At 53.5% G+C, this 16,692-nt stretch overlaps 1 protein-coding gene across 1 annotated transcript in view; it reads left to right on the plus strand.

Moving 5' to 3' along the window:
- ARHGEF39 (Rho guanine nucleotide exchange factor 39) overlaps positions 1 to 16,692 on the plus strand; it is a 77,540-nt gene that overhangs the window by 11,744 nt on the left and 49,104 nt on the right. The window contains exons 3-4 of the mRNA XM_082261469.1: positions 6,046 to 6,140; positions 8,489 to 8,609. Of these exons, the coding sequence (XP_082117595.1) occupies positions 6,046 to 6,140; positions 8,489 to 8,609 (216 nt within the window). The remainder of the gene's footprint in view (positions 1 to 6,045; positions 6,141 to 8,488; positions 8,610 to 16,692) is intronic.

A 16,692-nucleotide genomic window follows, 5' to 3' on the forward strand; every position in this document is an offset into this window, starting at 1 on the left:
GATTTCCTCATCATAGACACTGTGACAGTATTCACCGTCACTGGAATTTAAAGACAGATAAGTAATGGTTTGGATTTCTTCATATTTGCCAGCAATATCTCCATATAGAAATATAAAGATTTATTCCCATTTGCCATGAAATCTGTTCTTCCTAAATGCTGTGTATATTACATATCTTTCAATGTCAGACAGGTTTTCCTTTTGTTGTGTATTGGGAGGGAATGTGGATTGCCCTGTCTCATTGTTAAGTGTTAATGACCTCCCATTGTTCTGTCTGTCTGCCTTAAGAGAAACTTATAGGAATGTGGATTGGATGCTAAGGGGGAGGGGGGATTGTCTCACATTGTATATTTTGTAGACTGTATGAGAGTGTAAAACTCTGTTCCTATTGGATGGTGAATATTATGTTCAGTCTTCAACAAGGTCCATCTGGGCGGTAACCTTGTGGGTGAAAACTGTATATAAGTCTGTTTCTTGTTCAATAAAGTTGTGCTGAGTTCCTTCACCCTCAATCTAGAGTTCTGTCTCTTATTGGGGGAATCTGCTGCAAGGGATTGCTATGTCCTCCATACTCCCTTAGAGAATCACTGAGCTCTTGTAAGAGCTTGTTCTGCTGCACTCTCTGGGGAAGGAGGCCGTGGAACACGGAAGCTTCCCGGCCGCTACCACTGATCTTGGACGGCCTAAAGCGGTAATTATTGTCTTTTGCTGTTTTGTTGTCCCATTTCCCTGAAGAAGCGGTTCTCTGCGAAACATGTCGGGATCCTTTGGGAGTTCTATACGCTTACAGCTTTACCAGTGAAGGAGTAAATATAGGAACATAACCTAAATGGTACTGCACCATCCGGAGCTTGTTTATTTTGTTCCCCTAATCTAACCTGGAGGACCTTGAGGACCCTATTGGCCTAGCATGGGGGATTCCGGTCGAGAGGGATCAGAGCCCAGCAGTTACCATCTCCCTGACCTGGAAGGTCATAAAAGCATTATTGGTCTCTTTGTCGTAAGGCAGTTGAGAGCCACCATATCTGGTGAGTTTACACCTAATCCTTTTTGAAGTCACCTGTATAATTGGATTTCCTGGACCATTGGAGGATCCAGCACCAAGCACTTTTATTGGCACTCTTTTGGATTATTTATCACTGAGTCACCTATGAACTATTTTGGATTTCACTTGGCACATTATTTATATTGCTATATATTTATCCAATTATTCACTGTATATATATATATATATATTTTAAGGGTATAGAATTTAGATATTTATGATCTTAGCCTTTTTAATTGTAATTTTATCCCCACCTGTCCCTGTTCTTACCAGCAAGCGCTATGTTATCCCATCTAGTTTGGGATTTCTTACACATTAAACCTGGTTTTGCTGTGGCCATCTGTGCTGAAGTTTGGCCCCTCCCCTTCCCCCTGCAGCCCTCTGGGACACATCACAGGTCCCAGAAGACTGCAGGACCATTCACAAAGCGAAGCGCGGCTTGTGAATGCGGAGTAGGAAACCCGGCTATAAAGCCGGAAGACTTCACTGCCGGCTTCCCTTACCTAAGATCCCGGCGCCTGCACCCGAAGCGCATTGAAGAATTGGCTGAGGTGAGGACATCGCTGGATCCCTGGACAGGGAAGAGTCCTTCTAATAAAAGTCAGCAGCTACAGGATTTTTTTAGGGAGACTGGAGCTCCTCTTGAAGTAAAGACCCATTGGCAGGAGGAGGTAATTCTCCGGGGTTCCAATTAACTGTCAGATGATAGACCCTCCCCCCCCCGTCGCTAAACCCGCCGTCCCTTCATCAACTGCCTACTTATAATGGACTGGGCAGGTCCATGAGACCTCAGGTCCTTCACTGTTACTCTTTCACACCCTTCAGAATTCCATGCTGAGCTCCTCTCAGGCAGAGACGCCCCTCTCAGGCAGAGACGCCCCCTCTCAGGCAGAGACGCCCCCTCTCAGGTAGAGACGCCCCCTCTCAGGTAGAGACGCCCCCTCTCAAGTAGCAACGCCCCCTCTCAGGTAGCGACGCCCCTCTCAGGTAGCGACGCCCCTCTCAGGTAGAGACGCCCCTCTCAGGTAGCGACACCCCTCTCAGGTAGAGACGCCCCTCTCAGGTAGAGACGCCCCTCTCAGGTAGAGACGCCCCTCTCAGGAAGAGACGCCCCTCTCAGGTAGAGACGCCCCTCTCAGGTTGAGACGCCCCTCTCAGGTTGAGACGCCCCTCTCAGGTAGAGACGCCCCTCTCAGGTAGAGACACACGTCTCAGGTAGAGACGCCCCTCTCAGGTTGAGACGCCCCTCTCAGGTAGAGACGCCCCTCTCAGGTAGAGACGCACCTCTCAGGTAGAGACGCCCCTCTCAGGTTGAGACGCCCCTCTCAGGTAGAGACGCCCCTCTCAGGTAGAGACGCGCCTCTCAGGTAGAGACGCCCCTCTCAGGTTGAGACGCCCCTCTCAGGTAGAGACGCCTCTCTCAGGTAAGAAGCCCCTCTCAAGCAGAGACACCTCTCTCAGGTAGCGACACCCCTCTCAGGTAGAGACGCCCCCCTCTCAGGTAAAGACGCCCCCTCTAAGGTAGAGACACCCCCTCTCAGGTAGAGATGCCCCCTCTCAGGTAGAGACGCCCCCCTCTCAGGTAAAGACGCCCCCTCTCAGGTAGCGACGCCCCTCTCAGGTAGCGACGCCCCTCTCAGGTAGAGACGCACCTCTCAGGTAATACGCCCCTCTCAGGTAGAGACGCCCCTCTCAGGTAGCGACGCACCTCTCAGGTAGAGACGCACCTCTCAGGTAAGACGCCCTGTAACGGAACAGGACACCCCTGAGCAGGTACCTCCGTTGACAGATGCTCCTAGTGCTTTCCGAGGGCTCCAAGCACTCCACCAGACACCGTAACCACTTCAGACCCCACAAACCGCCGCAGCTTGGCTAGGGTCTTGGCATCTCCTACCCACCCTGGACCTACGACAAGGCTCCAGGTTCCTGTGGGTGAACCTCTCTTTCCCCAGAGAGTGCAGCAGAACAAGCTCCACACAAGCTCTTACAAGAGCTCAGTGATTCTCTAAGGGAGTATGGAGGACATAGCAATCCCTTGCCGCAGATTCCCCCAATAAGAGACAGGACCCTAGATTGAGGTGAAGGAACTCTCAACAACTTTATTGAACAAGACTTATATACAGTTTTCACCCACAAAGTTACCACCCAGATGGACCTTGTTGAAGACTGAACATAATATTCACCATCCAATAGGAACAGAGTTTTACACTCTCATACAGTCTACAAAATATACAATGTGAGACAATCCCCCCTCCCCCTTAGCATCTAATCAACATTCCTATAAGTTTCTCTGAAAGCAGACAGACAGACAGGTGAGCTCATTAGCACAGTTAACAATAGGTGAATGGAAAAGGTGTCTCAGACCCTATTTTAGACAAAAGCACTTCAATGATTAGCAGCCATGCTGTCTCTACCAGTTCCTGGATGCCCATATAAGGAGTGGACTTCCTGTACCTTACAGTTTACAGGAATAAAGGTTTAGCTTCTAGGCTAGAGGCAAGACTCCATTAGCCCCATGACTTATCCGTCTTTAAATTCCAGTGGCGGTGAATACTGTCACACGCCCCCTCTCAGGTAAGACGCCCCCTCTCAGGTAGAGACGCCCCTCTCAGGTAAGACGCCCCCCTCTCAGGTAAGATGCCCCCCTCTCAGGTAGAGACGCCCCCCCTCTCAGGTAGAGACGCCCCCCTCTCAGGTAGAGACGCCCCCCCTCTCAGGTAGAGACGCCCCCCTCTCAGGTAGAGACGCCCCCCTCTCAGGTAGAGACGCCCCCCTCTCAGGTAGAGACGCCCCCCTCTCAGGTAGAGACGCCCCCCTCTCAGGTAGAGACGCCCCCCTCTCAGGTAGAGACGCCCTCCTCATGTAGAGACGCCCCTCTCAGGCAGAGAAGCCCATCTCAGGTAGCGACGCCCCCACTCAGGTAAAGGACGCCCCCACTCAGGTAAAGGACGCCCCCTCTCAGGTAAAGACGCCCCCTCTCAGGTAAAGACGCCCCCTCTCAGGTAGAGACGCCCCCTCTCAGGTAAAGACGCCCCTCTCAGGTAGAGACGCCCCTCTCAGGTAGCAACGCCCCTCTCAGGTAGAGACGCACCTCTCAGGTAGCGACGCACCTCTCAGGTAGCGACGCACCTCTCAGGTAGAGACTCCCCTCTCAGGTAAGACGCCCCTCTTAGGTAGAGACGGCCCCTCTCAGGTAGAGACGCCCCTCTCAGGTAGAGACGCCCCCTCTCAGGTAGAGACGCCCCCTCTCAGGTAGAGACGCCCCCACTCAGGTAAAGGACGCCCCCTCTCAGGTAGAGACACCCCCCTCTCAGGTAAAGACGCCCCCTCTAAAGTAGAGACGCCCCCTCTCAGGTAGAGACGCCCCCCTCTCAGGTAAAGACGCCCCCTCTCAGGTAGCGACGCCCCCTCTCAGGTAGCGACGCCCCTCTCAGGTAGAGACGCCCCTCTCAGGTAGCAACACCCCTCTCAGGTAGAGACGCCCCTCTCAGGTAGAGACGCCCCTCTCAGGTAGAGACGCACCTCTCAGGTAGCGACGCCCCTCTCAGGTAGAGACGCACCTCTCAGGTAGAGACGCCCCCTCTCAGGTAAAATGCCCCCTCTCAGGTAGAGACGCACCTCTCAGGTAGAGACGCCCCTCTCAGGTAAGACGCCCCCGCTCAGGTAGAGACGCCCCTCTCAGGTAAGACGCCCCCTCTCAGGTAGAGACGCCCCCCTCTCAGGTAGAGACGCCCCCCTCTCAGGTAGAGACGCCCCCCTCTCAGGTAGAGACGCCCCCCTCTCAGGTAGAGACACCCTCCTCAGGTAGAGACGCCCCTCTCAGGCAGAGAAGCCCATCTCAGGCAGCGACGCACCTCTCAGGTAGCGACGTTCCCTCTCAGGTAAGACACCCCTCTCAGGTAAGACGCCCCTCTTAGGTAGAGACGCCCCCTCTCAGGTAGAGACGCCCCTCTCAGGTAGAGACGCCCCCTCTCAGGTAGAGACGCCCCTCTCAGGTAGAGACGCTCCCCTCTCAGGTAGAGACGCCCCCTCTCAGGTAGAGACGCCCCTCTCAGGCAGAGAAGCCCATCTCAGGCAGCGACGCACCTCTCAGGTAGCGACGTTCCCTCTCAGGTAAGACACCCCTCTCAGGTAAGACGCCCCTCTTAGGTAGAGACGCCCCCTCTCAGGTAGAGACGCCCCTCTCAGGTAGAGACGCCCCCTCTCAGGTAGAGACGCCCCTCTCAGGTTAAAAACGCCCCTCTCAGGTAGAGACGCCCCTCTCAGGTAAGATGCCCCCTCTCAGGTAGAGACGCCCCCTCTCAGGTAAGACGCCCCCTCTCAGGTAAGACGCCCCCTCTCAGGTAAGACGCCCCCTCTCAGGTAAGACGCCCCCTCTCAGGTAACACGCCCCCTCTCAGGTAAGACGCCCCCTCTCAGGTAGAGATGCCCCCTCTCAGGTAGAGACGCCCCTCTCAGGTAGAGACGCAGCAATGCAGATTATCTGTTCTGGATTAAAGCACTCTCCAGCTTTTGGACTGTGGTCTCCAACCATCCATTGGGGTGTGGCCCCCAGCAAGCCATCGGGGCGTGGCCCCCAGCAATCCATCGGGGCGCGGCCCCCAGCAATCCATCGGGGCATGGCCCCCAGCCTTATAAATGTCACAGTTGCTTGTGCTCCCAACTGAACTTTTAAGCCATCAGATGGCTGGTGTCATAACTGATCACATGTGCAGTCCCATGGCAACCGCAGATCAAACAAGATGGCAGCTCCCTTGGTTATAAAGGAGAGGAGGGTTTAGTTCCACTAATAAACAGATGTCATCGGTGTAAATGTCAGATGTATTTCATAGACGTCACTCACCAGGCTGGCACCACCGCAAGGAGCCTTCCATTACACAAAAGTGACAGTTATTTTCAGACGATGAAATCCGAAGATTCCAGCCACATGGCTGAATATGAAGGTTGTTCTCCTGATATAAAGCTTTGTGAATGAAGTCAGATCTGTCTTCTCCTTCCAGTATTACGATGAAGTCTTCAGAGCGCGCTGCGGAAACCTGAAAATTGCCCAGCAGGGTATATGCGGCACAATTCCCAGCATCCTCCGAGTCCACAGGTGAGGGCCGAGGGGGAGGAGACTGGGTGGGGGACAGGTATAGTAGGGGGTTGGACAGGTCGTAGGGGGAGGAGGAGGAGATTGGGTGGGGGACAGGTATAGTAGGTGGTTGGATAGGTCACAGGAGGAGGAGGAGATTGGGTGGGGTACAGGTATAGTAGGTGGTTGGAGGTGGTCACAGGAGGAGGAGAAAATTGGGTGGGGGACAGGTATAGTAGGTGGTTGGAGAGGTCACAGGAGGAGGAGGGGATTGGGTGGGGACAGGTATAGTAGGTGGTGGGATAGGTCACAGGAGGAGGAGGAGATTGGGTGGGGAAGAGTTGTAATGGATGGTTGGGAAGGGGGCGGAGCAGTGACTCTGTTATCTTGTAGATCTCTTCTGATGTCTCTGGTGGGAGGAAGGTGGAGCAGTGACTCTGTGGGGGTGGAGCAGTGACTGTGTGGGGGCGGAGCAGTAACTGTATTATGTTGTAGGTCTCTGGTCAGAAGGGCGAGGCAGTGGTGGGGAGGAGCAGGGAGCAGTGACTCTGGGAGCGGAGCAGTGACTCTGTGGGGGCAGAACAGTGTTTGTTTGGGGGCGGAGCAGTGACTCTGTGTTATGTTGTAGTTCTCTTCTGATGTATCTGGTGGGAAGAAAGTGGAGCAGTGACTCTGTGGGGGCGGAGCAGTGACTGTGTGGGGGCAGAGCAGTGACTCTGTGGGGCTGAGCAGTGACTGTGTGGGGGCGGAGCAGTGACTCTGTGGGGCTGAGCAGTGACTGTGTGGGGGGGAGCAGTGACTCGGGGGTTGAGCAGTGACTGTGTGGGGGCGGAGCAGTGACTCTGTGTTATGTTGTAGTTCTCTTCTGATGTATCTGGTGGGAAGAAAGTGGAGCAGTGACTCTGTGGGGGCGGAGCAGTGACTGTGTGGGGGCGGAGCAGTGACTCTGTGGGGCTGAGCAGTGACTGTGTGGGGGCGGAGCAGTGACTCTGTGGGGCTGAGCAGTGACTGTGTGGGGGCGGAGCAGTGACTCTGTGGGGCTGAGCAGTGACTGTGTGGGGGGGAGCAGTGACTCGTGGGTTGAGCAGTGACTGTGTGGGGGCGGAGCAGTGACTCTGTGGGGCTGAGCAGTGACTGTGTGGGGGGAAGCAGTGACTCGGGGGTTGAGCAGTGACTGTGTGGGGGCGGAGCAGTGACTCTGTGGGGCTGAGCAGTGACTGTGTGGGGGGGAGCAGTGACTCGGGGGTTGAGCAGTGACTGTGTGGGGGCGGAGCAGTGACTGTGTGGGGGTGGATCAGTGACTGTGTGGGGGCAGAGCAGTAAATCTGTGTTATGTTGTAGGTCTATTCTGATGTCTCTGGTGGGAGGAGGGCAGAGGAGTGACTCTGTGGGGGCAGAGAATTGACTCTGGTGGAGAGAAGGGTGGAGTAATGACTGTGTGGGGGGGGGGGGCGGAGCAGTGACTGTGTGGAGGCGTAGCAACAACTCTGTGTTATGTTGTAGGTCTATTCTGATGTCTCTGGTGGGAGGAGGGCAGAGGAGTGACTCTGTGGGGGCGGAGCAGTGACTCTGGTGGAGAGAAGGGCGGAGCAGTGACTGTGTGGGGGAAGAGCAGTGACTGTGTGGGGGTGGAGCAGTGACTGTGTGGGGGCGGTGCAGTGACTGTGTGGGGGCGGTGCAGTGACTGTGTGGGGGCGGAGCAGTGACTGTGTGGGGGCGGTGCAGTGACTGTGTGGGGGCGGAGCAGTGACTGTGTGTTATTTTGTAGGTCTCTTCCGATGTCTCTGGTAGGAGGAGGGTTGAGCAGTTACTCTGGTGGGGAAAAGGGCGGAGCAGTGACTGTGTGGGGGCGGAGCAGTGACTGTGTGGGGGTGGATCAGTGGCTGTGTGGGGCCAGAGCAGTAAATCTGTGTTATGTTGTAGGTCTCTTCTGATGTCTCTGGTGGGAGGGGGCGGAGCAGTGACTGTGTGAGGGTGGAGCAGTGACTCTGTTGGAGAGAAGGGCGGAGCAGTGACTGTGTGGGGGAAGAGCAGTGACTGTGTGGGGGTGGAGCAGTGACTGTGTGGGGGTGGAGCAGTGACTGTGTGGGGGCGGAGCAGTGACTCTGTGTTATGTTGTCGGTCTATTCTGATGTCTCTGGTGGGAGGGGGTGGAGCAGTGACTGTGTGGGGGCGGAGCAGTGACTCTGTGGGGGCGGAGCAGTGACTGTGTTATGTTGTAGGTCTCTTCTAATGTCTCTGGTGGGAGGGGGTGGAGCAGTGACTGTGTGGGGGTCGAGCAGTGACTGTGTGGGGGCGGAGCAGTGACTGTGAGGGGGCGGAGCAGTGACTGTGTGGGGGCGGAGCAGTGACTCTGTGTTATGTTGTAGGTCTCTTCTGACGTCTCTGGAACGGAACTCGTCTGGCTCTGGGTTTGAGAAGTTCTCGCAGTATTTGCACCTGTATAAGAAGCACGCGGATTGCATAGACGCCACACGTTGTGCAGTGCAGGTATTCCCCATATATCTTTACATTACATTACTCAATCCCTTCCTAGTGGGGGGGGGGGGCAGAAAGGCTTCTTTACAGGTGAGGGTTGGGGGATCTACCTATACACATGAGGGGTGTAGTCTTAGGCCGTACAGGTAAGGAATTATATTTCTGGCTGTGCAGGTGAGGGGGTGGGATCTCTGGCTGTGCAGGTGAGGCGGTGGGATCTCTGGTTGTACAGGTGAGGGGGTGGGATCTCTGGCTGAACAGGTGAGGAGTGATATTTCTGGCGTACAGGTGAGGCGGTGGGATCTCGGGCTGTTAAGGTAAGGGGGTGGGATCTCGGGCTGTACAGGTGAGGGGTGGGATCTCGGGCTGTACAGGTGAGGGGGTGGGATCTCTGGTTGTACAGGTGAGGGGGTGGGATCTCTGGCTGTACAGGTGAGGGGTGGGTTCTTGGGCTGAACAGGTGAGGAGTGATATTTCTGGCATACAGGTGAGGCGGTGGGATCTCTGGTTGTATAGGTGAAGGGGTGGGAATCTCTGGTTGTATAGGTGAGGGGGTGGGATCTCTGGCTGTACAGGTGAGTGGGTGGGATCTCGGGCTGTTCAGGTGAGGGGGTGGGATCTCTGGCTGTACAGGTGAGGGGTGGGTTCTTGGGCTGAACAGGTGAGGAGTGATATTTCTGGCATACAGGTGAGGCGGTGGGATCTCTGGTTGTACAGGTGAGGGGGTAAGATCTCTGGTTGTACAGGTGAGGGGTGGGTTCTTGGACTGAACAGGTGAGGGGGTGGGATCTCCAGTTGTACAGGTGAGGGGGTGGGATCTCCGGCTGTACAGGTGAGGGGTGGGTTCTTGGGCTGAACAGGTGAGGAGTGATATTTCTGACGTACAGGTGAGGCGGTGGGATCTCTGGTTGTATAGGTGAAGGGGTGGGATCTATGGTTGTACAGGTGAGGGGGTGGGATCTTGGGCTGTTCGGGTGAGGGGGTGGGATCTCTGGCTCTACAGGTGAGGGGGGTGGGATCTCGGGCTGTTCAGGTGAGGGGGTGGGATCTCTGGTTGTGCAGGTGAGGGGGTGGGATCTCGGGCTGTTCAGGTGAGGGGGTGGGCTCTCGAGCTGTACAGGTGAGGGGGTGGGATCTCGGGCTGTTCAGGTGAGGGGGTGGGATCTCCGGCTGTACAGGTGAGGGGTGGGTTCTTGGGCTGAACAGGTGAGGAGTGATATTTCTGGCATACAGGTGAGGCGGTGGGATCTCTGGTTGTATAGGTGAAGGGGTGGGATCTCTGGTTGTACAGGTGAGGGGGTGGGATCTCTGGCGCTACAGGTGAGGGGGTGGGATCTCGGGCTGTTCAGGTGAGGGGTAGGATCTCTGGTTGTACAGGTGAGGGGGTGGGATCTCGGGCTGTTCAGGTGAGGGGGTGGGATCTCTAGCTGTACAGGTGAGGGGGTGGGATCTCGGGCTGTTCAGGTGAGGGGTGGGATCTCTGGTTGTACAGGTGAGGGGGTGGGATCTCTGGTTGTACAGGTGAGGGGGTGGGATCTCTGGCGCTACAGGTGAGGGGGTGGGATCTCGGGCTGTTCAGGTGAGGGGTAGGATCTCTGGTTGTACAGGTGAGGGGGTGGGATCTCGGGCTGTTCAGGTGAGGGGGTGGGATCTCTAGCTGTACAGGTGAGGGGGTGGGATCTCGGGCTGTTCAGGAGAGGGGGTGGGATCTCTGGTTGTACAGGTGAGGGGGTGGGATCTCTGGCTGTACAGGTGAAGGGGTGGGTTCTTGGGCTGAACAGGTGAGGAGTGATATTTCTGGCGTACAGGTGAGGTGGTGGGATCTCTGGCTGTACAGTTGGGGGTGGGATCTCGGGCTGTACAGGTGAGGGGCGGGATATCGAGCTGTAGAGGCGAGGAGTGATTTCTCTATCGTCCATTGACAGACGCAGCTCTCATACTTCTTATCCATTGGGTTATGCTGCCCCCTGTAGGAGTACTTCTCGGCAGGATAAAAAGCAATTCACCACGCCCACGGGCCTGTCCCCATAGACATAACCCACACCCTCTGCTCCAGCACATCAGTTTGTTTCTGCCTAGAGAAGGAGTAGGATCTAGGTTTCCTGCTGGGACTTCGGTCTCAGTTTTTTTTATTCTTTTAAGAATATTTTTGTTTTATTTCTCATTACTCACTTAACTAGTTAGTGTTCAGGGGGATCCTCCCGGTGATCTGCAAGCAATGCCGGCTGAGGTTTCACACTGGATAATATAGATCCTTAAGGTCTCCCAGCCTGGCCTATGAGCGTGAGCAGGTTATAGTCCCGCACTAGGCCTCGCCGCGACAGAGCCCCTTTTTGGATGGGGATGAGCTTGCGAGTGGATGTCTCGCCGGGATGCGACGAACTGGAACACCCTGAGTCGCAGCGTACCTCTCGGCTAGCAGCACCCCCACTCTGGGTGGGAGGTGGTCTGCCCGGAGGTGGGCCCTCTCCTGGGGATAATGGGACCTGGACTTCCCAAAAGATCCCCCTAGCCTGTCAGGATACCCAGCCCTGTCCCCCTCTCCCGTCCCCTGAGGGGCGCTATAGCTGGGGCGTCCAAGGGGGGGGGGGATGCAAATGGTACCTTTTTCCCAATGGGTCTGGTTGTAGATCCCTTGGGCCCTCATATTGGGGGTCCCTGACCACATGGCATGCCGTGGGTGCCGCCATCTTTAGTGTGGGCAATGTAATATATTTTTCCCATTGACTTGTATGGGGCAGCCATTCTCCCTGTGCTTCCCATTGATTTGCATTGGCAGCCATTTTTGTGTGGCCCTATGGAGCTGACCTTTCACATTCCAGGCTAATGTCATATCCTGTGACTCTGACTTCCTGCCGCACACTCCGATTCAGGAGGTTTTTTTTGGTGGGGTTACAGTACTGGGGTCTTTGTGGGCATATCCCTGCACACTCTGTTGTCGGTATATATTTAAAGGGGACTCCGCATACCGCGGCTAGCGTCTTTAAAGTGACAGTACTCCTTTTTTCTGTTTCAATGAATATGGAGTCCCAAGCAGTGAATTCACCCTCAGACCCCCTTAGTGCGACTACGGGACCTTCCGGCTCGCAGTCGCTGGCCGCGATTTCAGCAGCACTGGAAAGCCTGGCGACCAGGTTTGATTTTGTAATAAAAAAGGTTACTAGCTGAAAACAGCCACTACCTTCTCCATCATCGGTGGGGTCCTCTGATTCAGAGACTTATATGGTCGCCACGGACGCCCCCCTACCTGAGGGGTCACTGTCCTCACAATCGGATGGGGAAGAGGACCTGTCCTCTTCAGCTGCGGCGCAGGAACACGCTTTGGTGAAAGCCCTGATTATTTCAGTAAGGGAAACTTTGAAAATGGCAGATGAGCCCACACCGGCGGGGACGCGGGTGTCTTTTGGCTCACGCAAGACCCAAAAATTGGGCAAGGTTTTTCCTTGTCCCGAGAATTTTCATGATATTGTTAATGACCAATGGCGGCGCATCAAGCACGCTTCAAACGCCACTATCTCTTTGCTGAGGCGGTTTCCAACCATTGGACGGTACCGCCCAAGGTGGATCATCCGGTCTCCAGGTTGAACAAATCTAATATAGTGCCTGTGGAAGATTCCCAGGTTTTTACGGATCCGGTGGACAGGCGGGTTGAATCCCTTTCCCGCCATCTTCATGTCTTGGCGGGTTCTATTCTGAAACCGTTTTTTGTGTCTGTTTTGGTATCACAGATGGTTACGGAATGGGTGAAGGTTCTGAAGGGGTATTTGGATCCTGACATAGTTCCCCCGGAGCTGATGGAACTTATGGACCAGATGGCCCAGGACCTGGTGTTCCTGTGTGATGCGTCCTTGGATGCGGCTCCCCTGGTGGCCAGAGTGTCAGCTGTGGGGAATGCATTAAGACGCATGGTTTCAGTGAAGAGCTTGTCGGCTGACCAGGCTTCCAAGAAAGCCCTGACAGATCTTACTTTTCTGGGAGAGCGATTATTTGGCCACTCGCTGGATGAGTTGATCAAGGGTCTGACTGGTGGGAAGAGTACTCTTCTTCCTCAAGCCTTCCTTCACCGCTCATATACTTTTTTTTTTCGTGCCTTCGGGGCACAAGAAAAAGGTAAGCCGTTCAGAGCTTCCGGAGGGCCTAAGAAGCCCTGGGGTAAGCCCAAGACCACTTAGTCCGGTTCTGCAAACAAGTCCTCTTTAGCATGAAGGGGCGCCTCACCCGTTTATGGGGTGGGGGGACGTCTGCGCTTCTTTCAGGAACCCTGGACTTTCTTTCGTTCAAGACAATTGGGTTCACAAACTGATTAATTCCAGGTACAAGATCGAATTTCAGTCCCGGCCGGCGAACAGGTTCTTTCAGTCAAGTCTTCACCTGTCTGTGGATCGTTTGAAGGGTCTCCGGGAGGTTGTGCAGGATCTCCTTGTTCGAGGAGTGATTGTGCCGGTTCCTCCGCCGGAACGCTTTCAAGGTTTCTATTCAAACCTGTTCACGGTGCCCAGAAAGGAGGGCAAGGTGCGTACAATCCTGGACCTCAAGGCTTTGAACCGCTTTGAGCGGGTGCAGAAGTTTCGAATGGAGTCCATTCAGTCGGTGGTGGCATCTTTGAATCAGGGGGATTTTCTGGCCTCCTTCCATATCAAGGATGCGTACTTGCACATCCCCATCTTCAAGGGACACCAACGATTCCTCCGCTTTGCGGTGGCAGAGGAGCATTTTCAATTTGTGGCGTTACCCTTTGGTCTCGCCTCAACTCCCAGAGTTTTTACCAAGGTCCTGGCAGCGGTGCTGGCCTTGTTACATCAGAGAGGGATTGCAAGCTTGGGATATCTGGACGATTTCCTGTTACGAGCAGACTTTAATTCGGATCTGTTGGGCAACATCTCAATCAAAGTTCAGACCTTTCAGGAATCCGTGTGGACGATCAATTTAAAAAAATCTGCTCTGACGCCATCCGTACAGGTCACTTATCTGGGACTGACTCTCAACTCCGCCCTGACGAAGGTATTTCTTCCCTTGAAAAAGCTTCAGAAGTTGGAAGGGGCGATCAGGTTGCTGATGGAAACCGATTGGTCTTCCCTACGGACTTGCATGAGGGCCCTGAGTCTGATGGTATCGACCTTTGAGGTGGTCTCGTTTGCTCAGTCTCACTCAATGCCTCTGCAGAAAGAGATTCTTTCAAAATGGAACAGGGACCCTCGCTCGTTGGGCCAGAAGATTTGTTTGAGCCATCTCACGAGGTAAGCTCTATCCTGGTGGATCCAGTCGCCAGCTTTGTGTCAGGGCAAGTCCTTCCTGCCGCTGTTCTGGACGGTGGTCACCATGGACACCAGCCTGTCAGGCTGGAGTGAAGTGCTGGGGAAGCTCTGTGCCCAGTTGACTTGGCCGACAGAAGAGTATTCCTTGCCAATCTATATTTTGGCACTCAGAGCGATCAAGCTGTGCCTGTTCCCCTGGACGAGTCGGCTACACGGTTCTCCGGTTCGGATACAATCGGACATTGCCACGGCTGTGGCTTACATCAATCATTAAGGGGGCACCAAGAGAGTCCTGACGGCCAAGGAGGTGGCCGAGATTCTGGTATGGGCAGAAGACAATGTTTCCGTCTCTTTCCGCAGTCCATATTCCGGGTGTGGAGAATTGGTAGGAGGATTACCTGAGTCGTCAGGTGCTGGATCAAGGGGAATGGTCTCTTCATCTGGAGGTGTTTCATCTCCTGTGTGCCCGGTGGGGGATTCCAGAGGTGGATCTGTTTGCGTCTGTAACGCTCTTGCGTTTTTTGTTAGTTAATGGATTTGTAGCTGCAGAATTATTACACTCAGTAGTCATGTAGAGATGTGTTGAACAAACATATCCAACTCTCAGGACTCATCACCGTGCACAGCCTGCTTTATGCAAATATACATACACTCAATATGATGTTCCTGGAGTGATAGGATGTATATGATAGAATAGAGGTGAGAGACAGGCGTTAGAAATGGTGAGCACTCAGTAGTAATATTCAGGAGAGTGGTAGGTGATGATAGGTAGTATGCAGATAGGTTTAGCAATCATGTATAGTAACAGGTGGTAGGGGACAGCAGATGAAGTATACAAGAGAGAGTAACCTAGTGCAATGATGTAGATGATGGTAGGCTCAAGAGCTAGCAATCTATGAAGTTATGCAGATGATAGAAATAGTGCTTACATAGTAACAGTCCTTTAGTATGCAGAGGTAGATAGTGTAAGTTAGTTAGGAAGAAATCCCCTGTGGGGTACTTATCACTAGTTGGGTTAGTAGTAGCAAGGTCCAGTAGCAAGAGAGTGATCCGGTAGCGAGATACGGGATCGGTAGCGAGGTTCCGTTTTTTTTCAGTCAAAGGAATAGCTAGAAGCTCCGGCAGCATTGGACAAGACTGGTCAAGCATGCGGTTTGAACGAGCAATGAGTGAGAGAAAACCGGCGATTGAAATAGCCGCTTATAGCGGCGCTCGGCAATGATGTCATTGTTCTTAAAGGTGTATGCATTCCACCTAGTTAGCAAGGTGGGACGCAATATTAAGGTAGAAATGGGAAATAAGGGTACCAAGGGTACCAGAATCTTACAGCGTCCAGAGGTTTGTGGCCAGGTCTCGGGATCCTCTGGCAAACGCAACAGACGCTTTGGTGGCTCCTTGGAGCCAGTATCCGCTGATTATGCCTACCCTCCGCTCATTCTGCCGAGGTTTCTTCGCAGGGTGGCGGTGGAAGGAATTCCGGTCATTCTGGTGGCCCCAGACTAGCCTCGGCGGTCTTGGTACACAGTCCTAGTAAATATGGTTGTGGATCCTCCATGGAGACTTCCTCTGCGGGAGGATCTGCAGTCCCAGGGACCGATCTTCCATCCTGCTTTACGGTCGCTGGCTTTAATGGCGTGGCTGTTGAAAGCAAGGTGTTGAGGCATAGAGGTCTTTCTGACTTGGTCATTACTACACTTTTGAAGGGCCAGGAAATCAACCTTCCAGGAAGATCTATCATCGTACGTGGAAATCGTACATTTCATGGTATGAATCGCTGCACCTGCACCCTCGCTTGTTTATATAGCTAGAGTTTTGGCCTTTTTACAGAAAGGGGTTGAGCAGTGGTTGGCTTTGGGCAATATCAAGGGTCAGGTGTCGACCTTGGCTATTTACTTCCAACGTCCCTTGGTTACTAATAGCTTGATTCGCACTTTTATTCAGGGGGTGCGTCATCTGGCTCCTCAGAGGAGATCCCGTTGCCTCCGTGGGATCTCAATCTAGTTTTGTCTGTTCTTCAAAAGCCTCCTTTTGAGAATATTTGGGAGATTTCTCTGTTGCCTTTCTGGTGGCTATTACTTCTGCTCGCAGAGTGTCTGAGTTGGCGGCGCTGTCCTGTCGTTCGCCTTATTGTGTGGTCCACAGAGATAAAGTGGTACTCCGTCCTAGTCCTTCTATTCTCCCTAAGGTGGTGTCGGATTTTTATCTCAATGAAGACATTGTGTTGCCTTCCCTATGTCCTAAGCCCAAGCATCCCAAGTAAGTTGCCTTGCACTCTCTGGATGTGTTTCAGGCGATAAGGGTTTATCTGACGTTATCTGAGTCTTTTAGGAAATCGGACTCTCTCTTTGTGCTTACTGAAGGACCTCGAAAAGGTTTGGCTGCGTCTGCTGCGACCATATCCAGATGGATCAGGCAGACCGTTGTTCGGGCTTATTCATTCAAGAATCAGGTTCCTTCTTTCCCTGTGAAGGCGCATTAGAATGCTGAGTTCCCTTTTGGGCTTTTCGCCATCAGGCCTCAGTAGTGCAGGTTTGGAAAGCAACAACTTGGTCGTCTGTGCAGACTTTTACAAAATTCTACAAGTTAGATTTTTTGGCATCTTCAGTTGCTTCCTTTGGCCGCAAGATTTTGTAGGCTGCCGTTTTCATAAGAGAAATTTTTTTTTCTCTTTAGGGGTTTTTCTTTCATGGGGGAGCTCCTGTTTAATTGAGCTTTATGTTACCCAGTTGGCTAAGTTTAGCCTTTGGAGTTTACGTTACTATCTGGTTGCGTTCTCCCCACCCCTCATGCCTACACTGCTTTGGGACGTCCCAATGGATAAGAAGTATGAGAGCTGCGTC

The sequence above is a fragment of the Pelophylax lessonae genome (assembly GCF_965119305.1).
Source record: "Pelophylax lessonae genome assembly, chromosome: 1".
Lineage (NCBI taxonomy): Eukaryota > Metazoa > Chordata > Amphibia > Anura > Ranidae > Pelophylax > Pelophylax lessonae.